Source organism: Acartia tonsa, chromosome 2, assembly GCF_053477335.1.
Source record: "Acartia tonsa isolate MP-2025a chromosome 2, ASM5347733v1, whole genome shotgun sequence".
In the NCBI taxonomy this organism is placed as follows: Eukaryota; Metazoa; Arthropoda; class Copepoda; order Calanoida; family Acartiidae; genus Acartia; species Acartia tonsa.
Genome location: NC_137261.1, coordinates 37,226,832 through 37,252,781, shown reverse-complemented (window position 1 = coordinate 37,252,781; position 25,950 = coordinate 37,226,832). Strand labels below are relative to the sequence as shown.

The following is a 25,950-nucleotide window of genomic DNA, read 5'->3' as shown; positions in this document are numbered from 1 at the left end:
CTTCGCTTTTATCGATGTTTCAGTTACAATTTAAGATTATTAAAAGACTCTAATTTCTAATAGTAATATCAAAGCACTTTTTAAAAAGTTAAGTTGTGCAACTTTTCTATATCAATTTATTGTTCATTTCATCTGTTTTATTAAGCTACTTGATAAATTCAATCTGTTGTTGCAAATTGGTTTATTTATGATTATCGAAAGATTGTTCATCAAATATATTTGTGACTTTAGAAATTGGCAAATGTGTTAGTCATAGTTCACCTACAATATAAATAAGAAAGAAAGCCAAGATAATTGTCAATTGTTTTATTAAGGTCAAAAGTCATTAAATTACAATTACAAAGTTGAAAATTAAATTTAATTAAAGTTAAAAAGTCATATTAGTCTATAGTCTTGATGGTGATTATTTAAAGTCCGGGGTGAGCACAAGAGGAAGGAACCTTCATCTCAGATCTGAAAGCATTGTCCATGTTTCTGAGTTCAGGAAGGATCTCTCCACGTCTGACCTTCTCTTCGTAGAGCTTGGCAACTCTGGGTCTGTTGGCAGGCAGACAGGTGAAAGGAACAACCTTTTCAATGTTGCTTCTAGCCTCACAACCATTTCCACACTCAACAACAGGAACCTGGGAGATGCAAATGGTCTTTCCTTGCTTGACAAGAGCATGCTTCATTTGAGAGCATTCTTCAGATTCCTTTTGGGCAATCTGGGCAAGCTTGACAGTCTTCTTCTGTTGTTGTTGATTGGCTTTAATGGTCTTGCACTGTTGTTGCTGTTGTTGTTGTTGGACTTGTTGTTGCTGTTGGGACAGAGCAGAGCAAGATCTAGATTGGACTCTAAAGGAGAGAGCAGCAGCTTGGGAAGATTTAATGGAGCAACCTTGAGCAGTAACAGTCTCATCACGCTTGTCTTGGTTGTTGTTTCCACACAGACCCTTCAGTTCAGAATGGGTCAATCTGGTGTATTCAATTTCAATAGTCTTGCCATCATAGACAACTCTGCTGTAGGGAGTTTCAACAACAATGACGTCATCAGCAGATCTAAATAAGAATAAATATTTTGTAAGATATCATAACATCATATTGAGATGAATAATTTTCTAATAGCAAAGTTTAGATCATCATTTAATAGGTAATTTAATACTAGTAGGTTAAAATTTTACCTCCACAGCTTGCAGTAGTGTCCTTGGCCTCTAGTTCTAAGCTCTTTCTTTTCATTTCTTTCAAGCTCAATTCTTTCACCATCAAATTCAATATCATACTCCTTTCTAGATTCAGTGTATTGTTCAGAAGGCTCAACAGTGAGCTTGGATCCAGAGACAAAGAACTTCATTTCCTTCTTTCCATTGCTTTCCTTGGCAAGAACAGCATATTCATTGTCATGTTGAGTCTCAGCAGAAAGGACATGGAAACAGTCATCAAGTTGGTATTGGTAAGACTTCTTGTCAAAGGATTCCACAACACCCTCACCAACCTTGCACTTAGGGTAGATCTCAGCACCCTTGATAGCAGAGGAGATCTTCTTGGAGGGAGTAGAAGAAGCAACAATGGGGATGATGTTTCTGAGTTGTTCAGGGAGGCGGATATCCTCATACTTGATTTCCTCCTCACCAGTAGTCAAAACCATATCAACAGTGTGAGATTCCTTGTCAAAGTTCAGCTCAACCTCAATCTTGTTTTCAAGGTGGGAAGATTCATACTTGGTCATGTAAGGAGCAAGGGCACCCTTAACAACAAAATCCAGGTATCTAACATATTGTCTGACATATGTGGGCATGGGAGTGTGAGTGATCTCAAACTTGACCTCATCCAGAGTTCTTTCAAGATCACGCTTTTCCTCACAATATCTCTGTTTCTTTTCATGGGCTTGGATAAGCTCGCCTTGGACCTTTTGAATTTGTTGTTGTTGGGTTTGTTGTTGACCTTGTTGTTGTTGGGCTTGTTGTTGTTGCTGGGCCTGTTGTTGTTGCTGTTGAGCCTGTTGTTGTTGCTTAGATCTCAGGATTTCTCTGAGCTCACTAACCTTTCTGGAGTACTTTTCACACTTTCTGGACTCTTCAGAAGACTTGCTTCTCTTCTCTTGGTTTCTGGAAACACCAGTGGTACCTCTGACTTCAATCTTGTGCTCTTCACAGGTCTTACCGAATCCAATGGTGTTCTGGTAGAAAATTTCAACCTTGGAGGATTGTTCCTCTCTAAGGGAGAATTCAGGCAGAGTGAACTTGCCCTCAACACAGATATCCATGGAGCTGGGGGTTTCAAGATGAAGGTTCCACTTTTGGCTGAGATGTCTAAGTCCATGAGCAGCACTCAGTTCATAAGTGTAAGTCTTGGGCTTGCCTCCTCTCAGAGTGATTTCCAGGTTGCAGTTCAAGCCATATCCTTCCTCAATTTGCAGTTTTTCTATAGCTCTTTGAATCTTTTGATGTTCAATCATAGAGGCTTGCATTTGAACAGTTTGGAATCTCAGTTGTTGTTGTTCCTGTTGCTGTTGCTGTTGTTGTTGCTGTTGTTGTTGGCTTGTGATTTTAACAATCTTAGGCTCACTATCCTTAGACTTCAGGGCCAAAACAAAAGAAAGATCAATTTCAACTTCAGAAGTTTGGGATCTGCTTGGGTTGTAGATCAGCTTAAATTCATGGTCTCTGCAAGAGGCAAGGCCATTGGTGGTCATGGCACTGCTAGTCCAGCTGAAGAGGATCATGTTAATGGGGTTATAGTTGTACAGAGAGGCATAATCCATAAGTCCCTGGGTACCAAAAACATTAGTTTCAGTGTTCATCTTAACCTTCAGGTCAAGGCCAAAAGTTTCACCATAGGGCATGGTCAAAGACTTAGGCTTGTCCTCAGAATGAATAGTCTTGGTGTTCTTGTGGGCAGAAAGGGGAAGGCCATCAACATACACAATAGGCTTGATGGTGGTGAAAGGCCTGACAACATAGGAAACCAGATCAATTTCTTGAGTAGAGGACTTAGTGTTCTCGTTGTGGGCAAAAACCATGTTCAACTTACCATTCTTAAAATGGGTGGTCATCTTCATAGGGTAGTTGAAATCAAATTGTTCTTCAACACCAGTAGCAATGACTTCCATAGTGAAGGGGCAGATGGTACCAACATATCCAGTCAGAGAGGAAGATCCCTTGGTGGACATTTCAAGGTTGATGGAAGGAATAACTCCAGAGCATTCAACTTCAAGTTCTCCTTGGACAGACATAACTCCAGGCATGTGCAGTTCAATAATGATGGGGAAGCCCATGTCAGAAGGAATGACAACCTCAGTAGGGGCCCAGTTGTTGACCTTGACAAAGTTAAGAGGAGTCTTTCCACAGATCTCTTCCTTGTATCTCTTGGGGTTTTCAATGGCCTTCTTAACCTTTTCAGTAACAGATCTGATGTGTTCAGGTTCAACACCATACATAACTTGGACATCATCAAAGATTCTAGCCCAGACACCAGCATGGAAGGGAGTTTCATCCTTGACTTGGCTCTTCAGAGACAGCTTGGAAATGATCTCCTCCCACTCTTGGTTTGACTTCTTTTCTTCAGAACTGAAAACCTTGCTGATCTCATTAGAGAGATCCATTCCAGACATGTAAGAGCAGAATTCAATGGGGGTAAACTTAAGTTGTTGCAAGAAGTATTCAATCTTACCATAGAAGTGTTGCAGTCTTTGGGAAACAGTGTGAGCATAATGGACATGATATCCAACCTCAAGATTCTTCAGCCATTCAGCTCCAAAGTGGTTCAGGGAATAGGAGAATCCAGTAGGGACAGCCTTTGCCATGCTGATAACTTGCCTAGCCTTGTGGGAGTTTCTGTAAAGGGGAGTATGAGCATTGGGTTGCTGAGACTCCTCAATTTCACTGAGGCTCTTCAGGGTAGCATAGACAAACTTGTGGAATTCAGTATCCTTCTCAAACCAAGTAGAGGTGGCAAGCTTTTGGAAGACAACAGTAGAGGGTTCAAGGTTGAGCATCATGGAGAGAGCAGCAATTCTGGTATATCTTTCCTCAGATGGGTTGAAAACAAGAGAAGAGTAGACCTTCATGACTTCATGTCTGCGATCTTCGTCAAAGTTGTGAAGAGAGTAGATAGCCATTCTTTGTTCAAATGGAGTAACTTGGTCTCTACCTTCAATATAAGGCATAAGAATTTGCAGAGCAGATTCATGGCCAAGGTTTCCAAGAGCAAGGATAGCAGCAGCCTTCTCACCTTGGTTTCTGGCAGATTCAAGCTGGTTGACCAAGTAGGGGATGTACTTGTTGGTGATTTCAGTGTTTTTGGAGCTGCAGAATTCACCATAAACAAAGACAGGGAATCTTTGTTCTCTGTGATGGTCAAGGCAGGCTCTGTTGACAATGGTTCCAAAAGCAAGCATGGCATTCATCTTAACAGAATCATGTTCTTGGATAGCAGGAGACTTGATCAGTTCAAAGATTTCATTGATCAGCTCAATGGTGGGGGTTCTGATGTAATGGGGCAGCATAGAAATAGTCATAGCAGTTCTGAAAACTCCCATCTCTCTAGATTCAATAAGATGCTTGGCAAAGACAATAGCAGGGCTTGTTCCAGAGATAACAGTGATTTCTTGGAGAAGTTGGATCATCAGCTCTCTTTGTTGCTCATTAGATCTTTGTTGCTTGACCTGTTCATACATAGACTTCATATCTTCAGTTCCCAAAAGAGAGAAAACCTTGGAAATAGCCATAACATTGGCAGAAACTTGCTTCTTGCCAAATTGCTCAACTTCTTCCAAATCTTCAGTCAACTTTTCAAGTTGTTGGATAATTCTTTGCTTCAGAGTAGAAGGAGACAGCTTAGAAAGAATGGGATGTTCTTCCTTGTTGCCAAGAGCAGAGAGGAAGTCAGAGGTAACAGGCATTTCTCTCAGCTTTTGTTGTTGATCTCTATAGCTTTCAGATCTCTCACCATGGGGCAGAGGGTATTCATAGAACAAGCCTTCAACAGTTCTAGGAGTAGGAATTTGAGGCAGAGAAGTAAGTTCACTTCTGACCTCTTCAACCTTAAGGATCTGCTTAACACCAGAGACAACACTTTCAGTGTTGTAAGCTCTCAGGTTTTGGTGAAGTTCAGCTTCATTGACAATAACTTCCAGTTCCATATCTTGCTCAGAGGAACCGCATGCAAAGTATCTAGTCAAAGAAGTTCTCTGCCACATGTTGTCACAGTTGCCAGTAGGGCAAAGCATCTTACCAGGTTGATTAACTTGGTAGGCAGTTCTCTCAGAGCACTTGTTGACATTTCTGCTCTTAACAACCTGGAAGATCTTTCTGTTTTGGCATCTTTCTCTGTCAATGTACTTAGCCTCAACAAGCTCAGGAAGCTCAGCTTCAGGGATTTCAAGGGCTTGATAAGTGTTCTCACACTTGCCATCAAGACCTTGCTCCATGACCTCCCAAACTCTGGGGAAGGTAGTGGATCCTCTGACGGTGTTACTCTTAATGTCATGCTGGGAGGGAAGTTGAACCTTGATCAAAGAGACCAGAGACTTCTTCAGGTTGGTGGCCCAGACAGGTTCTTCACCGGAGACCTTGAGACTTCTTATTTCACCATCTTCCATGGTGAACTCAATGGGGTACTCCAGGTAGGTCTGGTACTCATAGGGAACTTCAGCAGCCTCAGGGGTGCGAAGTTCTCTCCAGTTATGAGATCTGTCCTCAGAAAGTCTTTCATTGAATTTGCTGTATTTAACGTCCTTCATCTAAATAAATACATTATAATAGAATTTTCAAAGTATTAGTTATTATCCATATTATTTGTTCTATTCAATATTACTTTAAAATAAGTCTTAGGTATCAAAATTCTGTGCTACAAAAATTTTTAATGAGAGATACTTACAGCAAGTCTGTATTGTTGGGTTCCAAGGGATTGAAGGATAACTTTTCCTTCCATGGTAAGTCCAGAGTACTGGGCATCCAGTTCAGGAATTCCAGTCAACATCTTACCCTAGACATTAATAATATTAAAATTTGTTTCAAAAATTTAAAATTTTCCGGGTATAAGTAAGTAAAACTGTTCTTCCTTATAGTATTTCCAAGGTATCAAAATTGTAATCTGAGAAAGGGGAAGAAAAATTTATTTTAAACTGAAATTGTAACCTATCAATGAGTTGATATACAATTTTGCTAACAACCTTGAAAGCGATGCTTAAGAAATCAGATATCATTAATTTGAAACAGGAAGTAATAGTTGTCAGGTTTGTTTGTTAGCTTAATTTTTAAAGAAAAACAGAACCCTGAAAAAAATGTTAAAAATTACCTTATAGTAAAATTCATGTTCTCTTCCAGTCTGGAAGAAGGGCTCGCAGGCCACAGCTCCTGCAAAAAATTCCAATTTTTAAAACTGGGATTAAGGGAGAGTTTATAACTCATTTCAATAAAAATATTTCATGTCTTTGTAAAGATGGAAAAAAGATAAAAATAAAAGGAATAAAATGAAAAAGTTTTTATAATACATACACAGTAAAAAAAAATTATCTGAAGTTCACATTTAAAAAAAGTATACTGTAAAATAAAGATTATCCAGAAAATGTTGAAAATTATTTTTGAAATAATGTATATATGGGCTAAAAAGTTTTACATAAAGTGCACAAAAGAATCAAGAAATATTATAATATTGTGTTGAAATAAACTTTCAGAAATCATTAAACTTTTAAAAATCAATCTGAAAACTAAAATTTTATTGCAGTCAACTGTTAAAATTAAGTTTAATATATATCAAACTTTCAAAAAAGATCAATACATAGAGGTACTGAATTTAACAGCATATTTATAGCAAATGTAAAAATATTATAAAGATTTATATATTGAAAAGTATACAGTGTAGAAATAACTGAATATGAAATAGTTACCAATAAGGAGGATGAGAATGGAGGAGCTTCTCATCTTGAGTCTAATCCTAAGGAAACTGACTGAAGAATGAACAGAGCAGACACAATTTATACCCAGCTAGAACAAAGATAATCCTGAGTCAGCATATTTTAAGTTGCATGTGTGGAGCTGCATCTACAATTTTATATATTTGTAGTACTAGTTTTTCATGAAAAGCAAATATATAATATCATAATCAAAATATATACTATATTAATCAAAGGAGGATTAAAACCATCACAGATATTGATAATTGTAGAATGGTTTAGGTTAGATTTGGCTCAGATAGCAAACCTTTATTATTATTCTATTAGAATAACTTTACAAATTTTAAGCCCCAGCATTAGTTATGCCTCGTAACTGAGGCATTACACTTTACACTTGTTTTTGGTAATTTACAATTATGGTACAGTACTTCGGTAAACCTAAACAATTAACTAAAAGCGTATGATCAATAAATTGGTGAGAGACACGCCTATTCCGGTAAAGGTCTAACTTATTAAACGTATCTACCTTTTTTTTTAAAGCAGAAGGTAAATTAATGACATAGTTTTCTAAAAATATATATTTCACCAATCAAATATTATCTCATGCATCTGACATATCTAAAGAGGGTTTTTAACGGATAAGAAAAAAGATGTAAATTGATCTAAATGAACCCTATTGTTTATTAAAATCTATGGTGGAAATTATTGAATGTTTAAAACTACTAATTCTTGCCAACAAATCAATAAAAGTCCCCAAAGTCCAAACTAGTTTGAAATTTTTGGTTACTAGCATAGTTTTAAAAATCTAATATCACTTACCTTTCTAAGTTTAGTATACATGGCAGTTATTGTATTACAAAAACACTATTTTAATATATAATATACTAATTTATATAAATGTTTTATGTTTTTAAAAGCAAGGTTTTTTTCACATTTAGGGTCGGTTAATCCTTAGATCCATAACAGACAGCTCTTAACTATTGTTGATTTAGGTATATATCCTTTAATTTTAAATTTGTAATAATGATTCCTGTAACAGTTAGGTGCAGTTTGTGCTTTATTGTTTTTTTTTCAGAAAATAATGTTTCATCTCGACTACATATAAAAGTTTATGGAAAAGATGAATTAAAATGGAGTTTGTTTTTGAGGAAAGATTCTTTTATATTCAAAGATAAATAAACAGAATTCTATTAAAAGTTTTAAAGAATTCATATAAGTAAATATTCGTATTCTAGTTATAAAGAAATCTAAATTAGGATAAACTTTATTTGAATAAAAAAAACCTGTAATAGTATTCTATACTTGAACAAAGCGCAAAATAGTGTACATCATATCGAAATTTTTACACCACTGTTGCTGGACTAAGTAGTGAACACAGTGCAGAATAGTGTACATGCTATAGATAATTGTACACTAGAGTTGCTGGACTAAGTAGTGAACACAGTGCAGAATAGTGTACATGCTATAGATAATTGTACACTAGAGTTGTTGGACTAAGTAGTGAACACAGTGCAGAATAGTGTACATGCTATAGATAATTGTACAAATAGCTGTTGGACACCTTTCACTTCTCTTCTAAGGAACAGTTTTCATTATGGTGGAAGCATTTGATTTACGGCCACGTTTTTAGTCCAAGCAACTTTTCTTGCTTTTAACTTTCTTCCAAATAACTCCTTTAAAAGGATTCGATCTTCCTTTAGAATATTTATTACTAATAATTATATATGATACAAAGTAGAATGATGTCTGTCCGTCCGTCTGAAGCTTAAGATCTCAGTAACCACTAAACCGATTGAATTCTACTCTTAAGGGTATATACCTATTAGTCCTGTGGTGGTTTTAAGCTATTTTCTTGGGGGATGGGACACCTGCAACCCCCCAAAAAACAAAAATCCCCCCATTTTTGTTTATGAGGAAGTTAGTTCTGCCATAAAACTACTGGCGGCACCAATAGTACTTAATTTTTATTTTTTATTTTTTTAATTACCTCTTGGGGCAAAGCCCCTAGAGGCTAGGGGCGAAGCCTCTAGTAATTTATAAACTGTTTATATGAAACATCGATTGGTTTATCCTTACAGTTTACAATCTGTATATTTTACTTGAAAATTATAAAAAAAATACATATCGGGCTTATAATCACAACATCCTAGACACATTGCATTATGAATTAAATCTTAAAGCTTTATTTTTGTTTGGAAATTGTCATCCTTGTTCTCAACCTGCTTCCACTTGAATATAATTGTGAACAGGGTTGTGTACATCAAGTGTACTCATTGTGTACAGCTGGTGTACTACAACTGTGCCAAGTGTACAAGAAGATCTTCTGTCAAAGTTGCTTGTTCAGATCAGGTAATGTTTTATTTGGTGTAGCTTCCTTGATATATAATCCTTGTTGAACTTCTATGATGCTCTGTTCAAAGTTTAATTGTAGGCATTCAAAATCTTAAGATATCATCACGACTTTGTTGAAGCTTTGCTGAAATGTTAATTAATCTTACTGGATAAATTACGCTGTTGAAAGCTTAAAAAAATTTTCTATCGAAATTAAATTATACTTACATGTTTTATGTCAAAACTTTGAGCTTTTTAGGTTCTTTTTTTTTGTAAGGCATACAACAGTATATATAAAACACAATGTACTACAACAAAAGAGTTATTTTTACCCCACCCTTGACCTTAAAGCTTATAGCAAAGGGGAATTTACCACAAGTAAAAATAATAATACAGCTTACTGTAACAAAGACACTTATTATAGAATTTAGAATTAACAAATATAATGACACAACCCAATCTTTCCAGATTTTGTATAATTTTTGAGGAACACGACGTCCAGTGACGTCATATTTTTCTTTCCCGAAAAAGGGAAGGGGGGAAGAAAAAAAGAGATGGGAGAAAAGGGGGTTTTCCCCATCTCTTTTGAAGAGATTTTCTTCCCCCCTTCCCTTTTTCGGGAAAGAAAAATATGACGTCACTGGACGTCGTGTTCCTCAAAAATTATACAAAATCTGGAAAGATTGGGTTGTGTCAATATAATGTGTAACATTAATGGGAGAATGACTTGACCTATGTATCCGATTTAAATTAAAGGACAAAAACTGAAAGAAAATTGATTTGGTTGATAAAAAATGCATAATTTAGTCAATATTACAGACAATTAACCCTTTAATTGCAAGATCTTTGTCTGGACATGAACTGTGCATCAAAATAATGAGTTGAACCTGTTAATTGCCTAAGACAGTCTCTTGATTCCTTCCAATATTGTCAATTGTCATAGTCTGACCTTGCAACTGTTAAAAAAAAAACTTTTAACGTCTTTATATTTTGAGCTACAATCTAGTAATGGATGTATTTTTACTTGGATCTTACACTAGATTTCAGAATTCTCTAATAAAATGAAACACGCAGCGGGGTTCAATTACAATTCCCCCCTCAACCCCCCTTTACCCATACCCCCATTTATCCATAACTGCTCCAGAATGCCAAAATAATGATAACATTTGTCTTATTGAAAACTTGTCCTAAAATATGAAATATTTGGTGACGACGCAATGGTAAATATTTGTGTTAGCGCATCACTAAGTGTTCAACTTTCAATGGAAAGTTATTGGATGCAAATATTTCATCAGTTGTATCTATTGAACCAAATCTTAAAAATCTTAAAACTAAAAAATCAGCTAGATTAAGGTCAAAAATGTTTCTTTTAAAGAAGTTGTATCAACTTTTTTTTTATAGCTAGCCGGTCCTTTTAGTAAGTAGTAGATGTAAAATTTTTCATAGAATTCAGATATGCAATCGGTTTTTTTGTAGACCTCTTATTTTTTAAGTAATTTAAGTTTAAAAAAAAAAAATTAAGTCGATTTTAAGGTACTAAAATGCAACAAAAAAAAGAAAGAAAATGGCCATTATGAACAAAAATAGTAAGATCTTTAATTTGACACCTTACTTTTTTAATTCTGTCAGGTAATTATTTAAAAAATCGATTTTTTTAAACCCACGAGAATAAAAACTTTGAACTCAATTTTATCATTTCACAAGTAAAAAAATATGGGTTCATATATACCTTTAGAATCAGAAAAATATTACGAATCCATTGTAAGCAAAATTGAAAAAAAAAGTTTACAATATAGTATATAAACTACAATAAAAGGAATTATATGAAAATATCATATTATATTGTACAGGCAACGTCTTAACTTTTGAATTGGGTATAAAAATGGGAAGGGGGTATAGAGGGGGTAAAGAGGGGGTAAAAAAGGGAAGACAATTGTGTTGCCAGAACAAAAAATACAATTGGCCATTTTTATATTTTTATATTTTTTTACTTTTTTTCAATTTTGCTTACAATGGATTCGTAATATTTTTCTGATTCTAAAGGTATATATGAACCCATGTTTTTTATGTCTGTTTGAGAAAATATTTAGGTCTAAAGGTTTTATTAAACCGAGGTTAAAAAAATAGATTTTTTCAATAATTACTCAACAGAATTTTAAAAGTAAGGTGTCAAATTAAAGATCTTACTATTTTTGTTCTTACTGGCCATTTTATTCTTTTATTTTGTTGCGTTTTAGTACCTTAAAACCGACTTAATTATTTTTTTAAAAAACTTAAATTACTTAAAAAATAAGAGGTCTACAAAAAAACCGATTGCATATCTGAATTCTATGAAAAATTTTACATCTACTACTTACTAAAAGAACCGGCTAGCCATAAAAAAAAAGTTGATACACCTTCTTTTGAACCTTAATCTAAAATTAAAACAAGTAATTTACACGGGGTACAAAAGGATATATGTGCATAAACAGTTTAATATGAATGATTATAAAGCGTATCCTTACTAAAAGTAACAGGAGGTCTGTCTGTATGTAGGTTAAGATTTCGCCAACCGCTCTACCTATTTGGAAGCTTCTTATAGCTCAAGGGAAGGTTTATAACTATTTTGGGAGATGGTACCTAAACCCTCCTATTGAAATCGTCCAAGGAAAAAATCGAGAGAAAAAAGTTTAGGAACCTTGTCGCTAGTTTCAATAGAGATAGCCCATGCAATTTTTATATAGTTTATTCTTTTGAAGTTTTACAAAGTATCTCAAAAAATTAACAGTGTGACGACATAAAAATGAATATGAAAGGAGAAGTGGAAAAGGAAACCTCTAAAAAAGAGAGGATTCAGACGTATTTTTATGACGTCCCACGGCTGATTTTTTTAGACATTTGTATAGCTAAACACTTTAAAAACAAATTAAAATTTAACAATTGTATAATCCCAAAAAGACCTTCAATTAGAAATAAGAAGGTTTATCGTGAATTTCACTTGAAGCTGGTTGTTATCGTTTTTTCATCAGGACACCGGAAACATTGAAACAAGTTGGAATATTCGCCAATATTATCGGATTTCTAGAAACATTGCTACTCTATACCTTCATTAAGTTAGTCTGTATAGCTACTCTTTATATTCATCCTTAGTTATATTATGCTAGCCATTATATTGTATGATCCTTAGTATCTTAAATTTTCTTAAAAATCATAATTTGTAGGAATTATGAATTAGTATAAAAGATTCTTATTTTTTTTTAGTTTACCAATCTTCACACATAAATATTGACAAAAATAAAAAAGAATGAAGACTAGTTTTTATGATTCAAAAAAAAAAATTGAAACATGCATAGTATAGAACTGGAAAGTCATCTGGAAATTATTTCTCAATAATAGCCAAGTTAGACAAAAATTTCATTTAGACAGATACTAATACAAACACTAATACAAATCCAATGAAGATACATATATGCCAAACCTTAAAAAGTATGACACACACACAAACAAGCTATTTGGAAATCATTGTTTTAGAGGTCCTAGATTAATTTTGAAATTTTTGGAAAAGGTGAAAACAATATTCTTTTCTTCTTAACTTGTCTCCGCTACTTAAATGTGATATCATACTTGTGTTCTATTTTATCCATTTTTTTTGCCTAAGATTTGATGAAGTCATAAAACAACTACTTTACTAAACCTGTTCATTGATGCATATTACTAAAAAGTGTTGAATGCAAGGACCTCCAAATGAGTGGATAATGATGTATATTTTAGGTACCCTCTCCCCCCCCCCTCAAAAAAAAAAAACTTTTGGTTCAAATCTCTGAGTTTTGACAAATCAAGTCAAGCATAAAAAATTAGGTTAACTCTCACGCCCCAAACAAAAATTAAAACCTGGATGTTTTAGTTGAAGGGATGGATAAATGGAGGGTTAATTTAAATCTTACATAAAATGTTTTAAAGTTATAAATGTTATTTTTTACTTTCTCTATAAATGACCTATTATTATTTTTTACCTATTCAAAGCTGAAAGAATTATTTGGAGTGTAGTTTAAACTTTATAAAAGCCTATAAAACCAAGAATATTATCAAAGTACAATAAATAAATAATATCCACATGTACTAATGAATATCTAATACATTTATAATGATAATACTTTTGTAAAAAGGACAATTACCTCCAACAGCAATAAAAAAAATAAACAGAATCTAATAATAAGTTAGTAAGTATAATGAAAAAAATATTTGTTGTAGGATTTTGGGAAATTTCGTACTTCATAAGAAGGCACTAATGTTATCCAGTTAAGACTTTATATCAAAAGACTAGCATTAAAAGGTTGGTGTGGCTGATCAAAGATTTACAGACAACAATTTAAATCCAATCTATAATAGAATACATTGACCTGTCCTTGAACTACCCATACACCTCGTATGACATTATTAATCGTTATCTAGGCCAAAACTTTTTAAATATTAATTAACCTTTTCAATTATTAACAAGGTTTGGTTTAGTGGTTACTATGTTAATAAAATATAACATGACATATTAATGTACAATAAATCAATCATAAATAAGGTAACTGGGTTTGTTTTTAATAACTAAAATCAATTTGAATTATCATGTACTAAAAGCAAGGGTGACTTAGGGTAGCTGAGGTTTGGTAACACAATTAGGGAGTTTGATTCATCCTACAAATTGGCCAATGTTAATCAAATCCTCGGACTAGTTGCCGAGCTCTGCTGAAAAATGAGCCCTTAATGTGAGCCCTGTGAATTAAAAAAAAATCCTTAGTTGCTATGAGAATATTTTGGGGGGTTGGATATTAACCCCCTAGGAATATCCATTGCTAAAAAGTAACATTCCTAAATTGTATTTTTCTCAGTTTTTAATTCTTAGTAAATTCAAATGAGGCATCAACTTACCACCCTTTAAAAGCTGTTCGTTCAATTTTCATACGACATGATATAGAAGAAAGGTTTTTTATTGATAAAGCATAACCCAACCAATTAAAATATAATGCTAAACCTTAGAAAAATTGGCAATAACCTAATTTGGTCTTGGATACGATTCCTCGGCAGTTTTATTTGACTAATTAACATAACAATTGATAAAATGAATATTGTATGTAGTAAAGAGTTGAATAAGTTTATATTAATTTTATTTGATAACCTGTCCCTAAAAAACATAAGATTTTTTTTTGTGAATTTAGCAAAATTTGAACCTAAAATATTAATATTTTATAGTCAAAGGCTACCATAGACTTAATACAGGTTCTTCAAAGATTATGCATTATACCTAGTTGAAATAATTTTTTTACTGGTAAAATGATTGCTGTAAGGTGTCCATTCCCTGCCAAAAAGTCCATATAAATATTCGATATTGATTTAAGCTGACGTCAAGCGCTGGTATTAACTAGTCCTCCAGTGCAAAATTAATTTAATTCATCAAACCACATGCTACCTATAAAGTGTGTTACCTTTTTTTAGGTTTTATTATTATTTAGCCACAACTTGGTAAAAAATGCTCACAAATCAGACCTTTTTCGACCAAAGATACTCAAATGGTTACTTTACAAGCCCAATCAATCAGTTTTAAGATATCTTTATATTTCAAGGAAAATTGATGAAAATACTAAAAAAATTCAAATTTAGGTGTTACCTTTTATATGCACAGATACCATAAAATCAACAGAAAAAATACTTATTTTTACTTTTTTCTCATTTTTAAACTTTGATTCTGTTAAATTGGCTATTCTTGAAGGGATTTATGCATTGATTATACTGAAACATAATATTGGGTAGAAGTTAATGTATTTTAAAGAAATACAAATTTGGAAAATAAGAATTTCGACCTCTATCACTTCAGAGGACAGCTGCCAACCTCCAGTTGACAGGATATAGTTCAATACTTGTTAGCAATAATAATTAACCCAAAAAGTAAAACAAAAAGTTATTTAATATGGTAAAAAAATGATAATCTAAATCTTAATTTTGGGGATGATGATCTTAAAGACGCTCTTGCCGTTGGTGATGATGACCCAGATGGTATCAAAATACATGAGCATTATGACAACTTATCTATTAAACTATGGTGCGATTTTTGTATTTGTAGCATTCTCCAATCAATAGAAATCTCAAAACATACAATCATGGTTTTTAAATTCTCCAATTTATAAGGTAAATGCAGTAGATTTTAAAAGATGGTTATATTTCTTGTTACAACTTTTAATTGGAGGCTGCTATAAATTCAAAAATTGGACCATAGTTCAATAGGTGAGTTGTCTAAACGCTCATGTACTTGGATACCATCTGGGTCATCATCACCACCAGTAAGGGCGTCCTTCAGGATCAGATCATCATCCCCTAATTTAAGATTTAGATTATCATTTTTTTACCATATTAAAAACTTTTTGTTTTACTTTTTGGGTTAATTATTATTGCTAACAAGTATCTAACTATATCCTGTCAACTGGAGGTTGGCAGCTGTCCTCTGAAGTGATAGAGGTCGAAATTCTTATTTTCCAAATTTTTATTTATTTAAAATACATTAACTTCTATCCAATATTATGTTTCAGTATAATCAATGCATAAATCCCTTCAAGAATAGCCAATTTAACAGAATCAAACTTTTAAAATGAGAGAAAAGTAAAAAAAAGTATTTTTTCTATTGATTTTATGGTATCTGTGCATATAAAAGGTAACACCCAAATTTGCCTTTTTTGGTATTTTCATCAATTTTCCTTGAAATATAAAGATATCTTAAAACTGATTGATTGGGCTTGTAAGAGAACCATTTGAGTATCTTTGGTCGAAAAAGGTCTGATTTGTGAGCATTTTTTACCAAGTTGTAGCCAAAAAATAATAAAGCATAAAAAAAGGTAACACACTTTATGTGTGTGTGTAACAAAATATAATAATATAATAATTTTATTTCATTTTATAATGTTTCATGTTTTTTTTTACTTTAAATTTTCATTAGAATTTTGGTAAAAATAAAGCCTGGCATTGTCATAAAATAGTCATCTCATGGAAATGGGAACGGAGCGACCCTCCACTTTCAAGGGTGGAGGTACCCTTCTTATAAATAGTTATAAACAGTTTGTAAACATTTCCTGGACCTCTAAGAAGCTTTACTGTAAATAAGAACTATATATGTTTAGCCGTTAGCAAGATCCTCTGCTACACGAAGACAGGCATCTTGATACTTTTACATAAGAATAAAGCAAAGAAAATATCAGATTTTTATAAATTCCATAGACAAGTATATTGACAATGAAACTATTTACATTTTCAACTCTTTTCAATAAAAATCCGCAAGTCACCATAACAAAAACAAAGGAAAGTAAAAAGAAAATATTTCTTTTTATAACCTCTTTATTATCAACTATCGGCTAAGCCCATAGAGGCCTCTAGGGGCACTTGGGAAGATGGGTGAGTTAAATTTGAAGATCCTATTTAAGAATACGTTAAAAAAAAATTACCGGGGAGGTTATTTTTTTTAGGGGGGAAAGGTATTTTTTAGGGGTGATTTATCTTGGAAGGGTGGTGATACCCTCTTACAAAATAGTTTTAAAACTTTCCCAGGAACTATAAGAAGGTACAGTGTAAAGGAAAACCATATCAGTTCAGCGGTTAGTGAGATTTTTCGGTACAGACATACACATACACAAACATACACACAGAGATCCTGTTGATATTATTAGTTTCGATTAAGAAAAACGTGATTTTTTAAAATAAAAGATTTAATATCTTAATATGCATTGTTGGAAAACGAGTGAAACTCATGCAAGCTTCAAGCTTCATTTAAAGCCTTTATCATCAGATTATCAAATTATGACTCAATGACTCATCCCACCCTTTTTTCATAGAAACAACGCATCTCTAAAAGTGTCCCGTACCTTATTTTCTAATTATTCCCCTCTTAATAAACTTGATTATGGAGTGAAGAATTCTAAAACAAGTAAGGTCTAGCTTTTTATTATAACAAAAACTGTAAAATTAAACCAATTGCTGCTTTTATGTTAAATAAAATTAGGATTGGAAGAGCATTGAAATAATCAAAGCCTCGCATGGATTTTGGCAAGGGTTAGAGGATAATATTTTCTTTATTTTATTAACAAAACTATTTTTTTTTTACTTTTGTGATGTAATCATCCTTGTTTTGTATCCCTGTCACCAAAGTTTGTAAATTTCCTAATTTTGCTAAAGTTTTAATGTCATGGTTGTTACTTTAAGCTACATTAAACATCAGATTCTGCATTTTTCTACAACAAGAATAGGTTTTCTGAAGAAATAAATCCAAGCAGTTTGAAAGATTTTAATAAAGTAATACTAACTATTTGATTGAATAAACTATCAAGCAAACATGTAAATAGAAATTTCAAAATCTCTTTATCTGACTTACACTGTTTAGTGTTTACGCCATTTGTCTTAATAGTTTATATGTTTTCAGAATACTTGTCCCTGTCATTTCTAAACTTTTTACAATGACCATCTTGCATTGTGAATAGTGGCATAAACTTTATCTATTTAAGGATTACCTAATTTTTGGAGATTATTTATGTTATCAAATGCTTTGTAGAGGTCAAAGAGTCACCATAATAGAAAAAAATTAATTTTTAAAAGGATGACGACATTTATTAGTTTAAACCCGGGGAATCAAAACAATGACATTTGTTGAAATAATAGGAGTAATTATTTTTAAGACAACAAATAAAATAGAAAAGTATATGTTCTAAAACAAACTATGTGTTTTTTGGAACTGAAATCATTGTCTATCTACCAATTTTTGGATTAAAGCCTCATTACAATAGAATAAACAATTTTATTTATTAACTTTTTTCTTTTTAGATCCCAGATTCAAACAATATGACGTCCGAAGATTGTGAAGTAACCGAATCCGTATCCGAGGGAGGCCCCTCCTCGCGAACATTCAACCCACGCCGGACAAAACGGCGGCGTCAACGCCGAGCAGTCAGCCGCGAACGGCCAGCCACGGCCACGCTTGCTCACCCAAACATACTGGATGAATCTCTAAAGGTTAGTGAAAAGTGCGTTGTTAAATAACTTCCCTGACAATATCCTAAAACCTGCAAATTATCAATTTTATAAATTAAGTAGTCCCTCTGTTGAAGAGATCTTAAACATAGCAAGATCAGCTAAATACTTTGGTATCAATTATTCGTTAAAGTTACCAAAAAGCAAATTCACCAATACAGATAATGCCCTAATAAACCCCAGGGAAAAGGGAATGTGATACTGACAATTCTAAGTAAATATTTACCCACAATCTCCTCCATTATTTCTCTCCCATCTTACCCACTTTCCTTCAGTTACATCAAAAAACTAGTTTTACTCCAACTCTACGCCAACAAAATATTTAATTTTGGGTTTTTCAAATGGAATTAATTGGCTATATAATAATATTATTCAGGACAAAGTAGACATGACCCTGACCAAGAAAGAATTGTTGGCAGCAGTGAAGCTGTGTAATGAGAGGACAATGTATGGGAGTCCAGCCACAAGGACCTCCACAAACCTGGCGAGGCTCAGAAAACTAAGGTAGGCGTTAAGGAACATTTCTATACCCTATCAAACAATAACCAGGGATCCCCAATGCTGATACAAAATCAACCCCGATGTAGATTAAAACTATTTGTTTAAAATTTGGACCTGCTAGTCTGAAACCAACTAATTTCAATTAAATAAAAGTAGCATAATATAATGTGGTTATACAAATCTGGGTACCATTATAATATACAGTCAAATGTCCCCAACCTTCCTGAACAAAAATGACTTATCGTCTTGTTTTTAGGCAGCACAGCAGTAATGATGAAACCGGCTCTTCTAGCGGGTCAGCTGAGCAGATATACCTGCCCCCGAGAGGGCGAAGGACAAGAGGACGCACAGCCGCTGGTACACGACCAGCAACCTCAAAGCTGGAACGGCCGTCTGTCTCTGATATGGATATACCAAATATCAGGTGACTAAAATATATGTTTTCGCTGTTTAAATTCAGGGATCTAAAGGGATAAGACATTAGCCAAGAAAATGAAGTACATCCCAAAATTTGATACAAAAATTTACCCCTTCTGTAGATTAAAATTATTGGTTGAAACGTTGAAACACTCAACTTAATGAACGAACCAATCAAAATTCACTAAAGTTCCCAAAGTTGTTAAGCCGACGAATGAGAAAACGTTATTATAAAACTTTGGGGACTATGGTAATAATCATTAAACAGCCTATTGTCCCCTCTCTCTCTTGTTTAAATTAACGTTACAAGAATACAGATTACTAGTTTTGTATAAAGACAGAATGGACTGAGTGAGGAAAGCTAAACACTGAAGATCTCGATTAGAATTATAATATGCGTCCTTTACAGACATACTTTTAAATCACCTTTTTATTTTGTCACTGATTTGTACCTAAAGTATCAATGGAAAGTACAAGACTTTGAAAATTAATTTGCTTTGCATTTCTTAATTACTTTATTAAGAATTCGTATACTTTGACTTGACAATAAGAAAAGTATTTTGTTGCATTCAGACATGCATTCATATGCAATTAAACACATTCTAAGATTTTTCATACTTTATTTTGTACTATTTGAAAATGCAAAGTTTATTCTGTAAATCTTAACTTTAATATTTGATAATATACATTTTGGCTGGAAATAAGCGTAATACGTAGCACATCCGCTCAATTAGTTGTTTCAAACTAGCAATGTCAAAACTTTTCAAGTAACAATTTCAACGTTTAGAAAGGGTAATTTTGTTAATTATTATTGTGGATGTATACCGATTTCTCGTCCATTATCTTATATCTGGAGCTAATTATAATTTTCTTTTCAGATATTATTCGAAGCCCAGAAACATAAAGCCTCGGGTACCTCAGAAAATAAACAAAAATGAGACACAAAGGAAAATTTTCTCAAAGTAAGTTTAATCCGCCCGCCAGGACTAGAAATATGTATTTTGATTGAATTAAAACTAGCGGCTACGCACCTAGAAGCCCCTAGGGGAACTTAAGGTGGGCTGAGGTGTATTTGATCACCACCCATTTCAATTCAAGTTTTAAAAAGAAAAGTAAATTTTTATATGGGGGTCGTGGTCATTTTTAATAAGGAGGGTGAAGATACCTTCCCCCCTAAATAGTTAAAAACCTTCCCTGGACCTATAAGAAGCTTCACTAAAGGAGAATCATATCGGTTTTGCGGTTAACTAAGACCTGTAAAAGGATTACGGACAAGTATACTTATAATCCAATTACAGAGTAGGTGTGCTTCCAGCAAAATGTACATAGGAAATTGCAAGTTAGCAAAAAAGGCAAAAAATGAAGGTTAGGCCTGGGTAATTGCAACAAAGAAAATTTGGAACAAAAATTTTAAAAAAATAAAAGCAACTCTTTAATTAATTTCGTAGCTCATAAATTTGAAAAATTTTCTTAAAAGTTTTATTAAACAGTGTAGATAACGGAGAAACTAAATTAGGTATACCAAAACACCAAAGCTTTAGAGGCATTATTTACCAAGTGGAGCACTTTTCTGCACTACCTCTCCTATTTCAGTAATACTTTATGTTATGGTCTGGTTGGTGGTTCAAGGCTTTAGGATGGAAGAAAAATTTATTTTTAAAATCACAAAAAAATAGGTTTTTCAGACGATAATATAGAGTATTACTGAAACTGGAGAGATAGTGCAGAAAAGTGGTCCACTTGGCAGTTAATGCACCTTTAAAAATTGACATTTTCAAAATTTATGAATTTGTTGTTTTTTATCTCTGTTTTTACTTTGTTAAGTTTAAATTTGATTAAACAATTTGTTTCCATTCATTATCTGAAAAGTTGCTGACATAAAAATTTCAGTATTTTGCTATTTTATGTTAAGATTTCTGAGATATTATTGATATTTATTATTATTGTTCTTAAAAAAACAATCTTCCTTTTTTATCCTACTACTTTCCTATTGCCAGTAAATCTTTCCTTTTATGATCGTCCCTTATGTATTTTAAACAAATTTATTTATTTTTTTGTAATAATATGTTTGCTAAAGTCTTCGCCCCTAGCCTCTATGTGCTCAGTATTTGAATGTTGAGTAAAGGAGGCAGAAAAATTGCCTAAACATTAAACTTTGACCTATGTGAAGCTTCTCTGAAAAGGATAATTCAGTCAGAACTGAGGTTAGCAAGAGCTTAACAAACAAATAAAAAAAAAATTCTACCTGTGAACTAGGATAATATGTTTCCTTAGTAATAGTCTTTTATTGTGTAAAACTTTTTTGCAAGAATAAAATACAGCATAATTATGTTGCATTATTTACCCCATAAAATATAATTGAATTATTTTTCATTGAAATGCGCCAACAAATTGTTGTTATTTTGATTTCAAGTCAATTTTTATCAGGGTTATTAAGGATTTATCATCAACAATATTATTTTTTTTTAAATTCTTAATATTTAGAATTAGATTCCACTTCCATTGTCTTTTATCCATATCTCCAAGAAAATTACTTATTCACTTTAATAGTAACAGGATGTCTATCTGTCTATACCGAAGGATATACCAAATTGGTGGACAGTTATAATTCTATTTTACAATGTAGCTTCTCACGGGTCATGGGAAGGTTTATAACTATTTTGGGAGCGGATACCACCATCCTATGAAGAGAAATCGACCCTAGATAAAAATAACTCCCTCCCCTCCCAAAATTTCCTTACTCTAATTTTTTTCCTTATAAAATCAAAATTTATAAAAATAATCCCCTACTCACCTTGAGTGCCCATAGGGGCCTTTAGGGGTGTAGCCGCTAGTTTTATATGCTATTTGACTTATATTTCTAAATGTCTTATACAACACATCCCTGTATTGTTAAGGCATTTAAGTTGCATGTATCACATGCATAAACATTTAAAGAAAAGTATTCTTAAAAACTAATGGGTAGGTCTCAGTTTTGAGACTGGACCACACAGCATCATATTAAAGACTTTAACAAAAGTTATCTACTGCTTTTATATCAGGCACTTGACATGAATAATAGGATTAGTAGGAATGCATTGGCCTACATATAAACAGCTACAGCCATTTACCATGCAAAGTTAGGACTTTCCAATATATATGGTTGTGCATCAAGTGTTTAATATTGTAAAAAAAATAATCTGTAGTTAGACAATAAGTTTTGAATCAATAACGATTATTTTTATACAGACATAAAAAATTGACACAAGATATGTGTATTGCATATCATATAATGTTTGTCAGAAAACCTGTCTCTAGTCCTACATTACTGATGCATTTGAAAATAACTCCACGTCGTGGGTTGCTAACTTCTACATAAAAGTACATAAAAACATATCAAATTTTATGAAACAAGGATGACAATATCCATAAAAGCGAAGCACCGAAATAGTTGGAAAACGTACATTAACATTAAGGTCATACTTACATTTAAAGGACTGGATTATAGAGAAGTTTCGCCTTTTACATTGTACTATGATGTCCTAGGAATCAGTATTCCAAACATCAGATGAAAAATTGTTGCCAAAAAAGTTAAAAATCAACATGAATTAAATAGACATACGGAAATTGTGGTAACGATTATAGAGTTGCTAAGCTTCATAATTCGTACTAACCAACTACAAGAATATTCATGCGTAATTATAGAAAAGCTTCGCTTACAAGTTAATCAATTTTTCAAATCGTACAACGTGGCAATTACGTTATATAATACAAAAGTTTAGATTTAAAATTATTTTCTAGTTTACACATTGAGTTTTATAAGTAAGTTTAATTCATTACATATGCGTGCACATGATTTTTTTTCTGAGACCCTTTTTGTTTGCTATCAAATTGCTTTCTGTTATTTTGTTGGGACTAGGTTGTGTTTATATTTCTGACGCCATTAGTTGATTTCAAAGTCACAACAAAAAATACCCTGTTGGCAGAGTTACATATATAGATCATGTCTCCTCTATTCTTCTACTTTAATTTCACACCTAGATGTCATAATATTTTAAATCCCCATTAATAATGATAGAAGGGTGAGAGTAGAAGAATATACATAATTGTTAACCTTATAGTTATTTATGATGCCCTTTCTAAACAATAATAAGTCCGGATTGTTCTTACATTATACTTCTATTGGTCCAATTAAAAGATTGTTAGCTAGACTTTATATATTTATTAAAGTTACTAATTAAAATATTACTGTAGGGAGGATACCATTCAAGAACCTTGTTATTCCTGCGGAAGAACAGACCAGCCTGAAAGATTTCATACACATCCAGGTAATTAACAACAAACAGGTAAATTTTGTGTCACATCCGTGCAGACGGACTGACATTTCTTTTCACCGGTGCTTAGCCCGAAGATGTGATGGGGTTTTCCCATCCCCCTTATTTGCTTTTGCCTTAAAAAAATTTGTCCCAATCGGTTCATTTGCTATTAAGACCTAATCTTAAGACAGACAGACATCGTTCTTCTTTATATTATACCAGCGGCTTCGCCTAGGTTGTTCGCATACACAAAAATTAAAATTTAAAAAAAATATTTAAATTTTTTTTTTTGGGGGGGGGATTCGTGGGGGCTTCGCCCCATGTTGCAGTGGGGTTCCCCCACCCCAATTACTGGTTTTTGTTTACAAAAATTTTAAAAAATTAAAAATTTTGGAAGTGGGGATTTTTTATTTTTGGGGGGGTTAGGGTGTCCCACCCCCCAAGAAAATAGCTTAAAACCACCAGAGGACCAGTAGGTATATTCCCAGAAGGGTTGAGCCCAATTTGATCAACAGTTACTGAGATTTTACAAAAAATGTAAAAAAAATCTTTGGGGGGTGGTTTTATTTTTATTTTTAGGGGGGGTTGGGGGTGTCCCACCCCCCAAAAAAATAGCCTAAAACCACCACAGGACCAGTAGGTATATTCCCTGAAGAGTAGAATCCGATCGGTTCAGTGGTTACCGAGATCTTAAGGGACGGACGGACAGACAGACGGTCAGACGGAAAGACGGACAGACATCAAGCTACTTTGTATTATAGATATTATTATATTTTGAGGCAAAAATTGTGTAGGAAAAACGCCATTGAAGACTCCTCTAAAAGAGACGCACACCAACCATCTAGCTGGAAACCATGGCCACAATCACCAGGCTGGCAATCATGGCCATCACCATCAGGCACCTGGTAACAGCAGTGACACACAGGCAGGCAGAAAGGGATAATTGTAATATATATATACTACTTTGTATTATAGATATATTAAACCTTATGGGTGTACATGAAGGAGGAAGTATTATCACAGTGGGGTAGTGGGCGACAATCCTAATTTTTGGGGAGGAGATTTGTGGAGAATAAACCTGATGGTTCATTTTCAGGGGAAAAATCTAGGATTGAGTAAACATCTTTAAATTGTATTCTACCTTACTCAGCCAAAATCACGTGCACGTTCTTGCCGTTAAATGTATAATAGATTTTGTATAACAATCAACTCTTTATATTGGATGATAGTTTAAATTTTACCCACTTATTAGCTCTTGGAAAAATTAGGTAAAATTATTTATTTCCTTCCCTGTATCTTTATGCAAATTTGTTTATCCCCTTATCCCCGGACAAGGACGAGAAGAAACCACGGGATAGATTGATAATGAGACGAGCCGGACCCAGGTCTCTGTCACCCAAGAAGTCCTTGTCTCCAGATAAGAGTATTTCATCCAGGTTGGTTTTTAAATGAAGCTACGTTACCTGTTGGTCTGTCAGTTTGACGCAACCCAATCTTTCCCACTTTTGTATTAATTTTGTTGGAACATGATTCCAGTTACGTCATATTTTTCTTTCCCGAAAAAGGGAAGGGGGGAAGAAAAAAAGAGAAAAGGGGTTTTTCCCCATCTCTTTTGAAGAGATTTTCTTCCTCCCTTCCCTTTTTCGGGAAAGAAAAATATGACGTAACTGGAATCATGTTCCAACAAAATTAATACAAAAGTGGGAAAGATTGGGTTGCGTCTGTCGGTTTTTGCATACAATTCCAAAAGCCTATTTGTAGCAATATTCCGATATCGGTTTGATTAGATCTGGTTCTTAGCCATTATGAAAAATCATGTATGGTAACCTATAATAGACAAATTTTTACGAATAAATAAAAAAATGATAAAATTAATAACACTTTTGTTAGCTAACTATCCGCAGAGAACTGTCTATAATTTGATATAATAAATAAATATTATGTTTGTACCTTAAGGTTTCAATAACTAATTGACCGATTATTTAAGTTGGAATGGTTTTGAGCTATTTTTCTCCTTTCCTTACCCCTTCAAATAAAGAGCTCCTGGATGCCAGAGGAGCAGATGCTAGTATTTTATATGGAAAATAATCTTGTCAGATACAAACTAAGAAGTCTGCCATACAATTGGATTAATATAGATGTTGAAATAATTGCTATTGAATAAGAGGAAATTGTGACAGGGAAATTGTTGTCGTCAATTTAGGTAGCTTATAGGTTCCTCCATGGTAAGGGGAGGGGAAGAGGTTAAGTCATAATGGGGGTATCGTTATTTTAGGCAGCTGGGAGGGGAGGATGAAGGAGTTCTCTCACAAAATATTTTTTAAAAATATTTAAAGGTCCTTTAGAAAGTTTCTTTATAAAGGGTGGTCATATCGGTCAAGCAGAAAGTCAGATAGAAAAACGCAGACAGACAGTCAAACATCCTGCATCTTTAACAAAAGGATATTATTTCGTATTTTTAAATATAACATTCGATTAATGTGGGTTGAAATTTGAAAA

General features: G+C 33.4%; 2 protein-coding genes across 2 annotated transcripts in view; one reads left to right on the top strand and one right to left on the bottom strand.

The window, feature by feature from the left end:
• Positions 1 to 291: 291 nt before the first annotated feature.
• LOC145311728 (vitellogenin-like) lies at positions 292 to 6,992 on the bottom strand. The gene is made up of 5 exons (XM_080150698.1): positions 6,869 to 6,992; positions 6,277 to 6,335; positions 5,857 to 5,964; positions 1,161 to 5,719; positions 292 to 1,038 (listed from the first exon to the last, which is right to left on the bottom strand). The coding sequence occupies exons 1-5, from the start codon at positions 6,900 to 6,902 to the stop codon at positions 408 to 410; spliced, it is 5,391 nt and encodes a 1,796-aa protein (XP_080006824.1). The 5' UTR covers positions 6,903 to 6,992; the 3' UTR covers positions 292 to 407.
• A 1,012-nt stretch (positions 6,993 to 8,004) lies between these two features.
• The window catches only part of LOC145312534 (uncharacterized), a 45,527-nt gene continuing 27,581 nt past the window's right edge, over positions 8,005 to 25,950 (top strand). The window contains exons 1-9 of the mRNA XM_080151789.1: positions 8,005 to 8,009; positions 9,124 to 9,223; positions 18,032 to 18,220; positions 18,615 to 18,742; positions 18,996 to 19,163; positions 20,035 to 20,118; positions 23,390 to 23,463; positions 24,246 to 24,376; positions 24,787 to 24,887. Of these exons, the coding sequence (XP_080007915.1) occupies positions 8,005 to 8,009; positions 9,124 to 9,223; positions 18,032 to 18,220; positions 18,615 to 18,742; positions 18,996 to 19,163; positions 20,035 to 20,118; positions 23,390 to 23,463; positions 24,246 to 24,376; positions 24,787 to 24,887 (980 nt within the window). The remainder of the gene's footprint in view (positions 8,010 to 9,123; positions 9,224 to 18,031; positions 18,221 to 18,614; positions 18,743 to 18,995; positions 19,164 to 20,034; positions 20,119 to 23,389; positions 23,464 to 24,245; positions 24,377 to 24,786; positions 24,888 to 25,950) is intronic.

Excerpts from the sequence above, each read along its gene's own strand:
- LOC145311728 (XM_080150698.1), bottom strand. The coding sequence starts at position 6,902 with ATGAGAAGCTCCTCCATTCTCATCCTCCTTATTG. Across the intron at positions 5,720-5,856 it reads CCCAACAATACAGACTTGCT|ATGAAGGACGTTAAATACAG; the intron begins GTAAGTATCTCT and ends GTATTTATTTAG. Across the intron at positions 1,039-1,160 it reads CACTACTGCAAGCTGTGGAG|ATCTGCTGATGACGTCATTG; the intron begins GTAAAATTTTAA and ends ATTCTTATTTAG.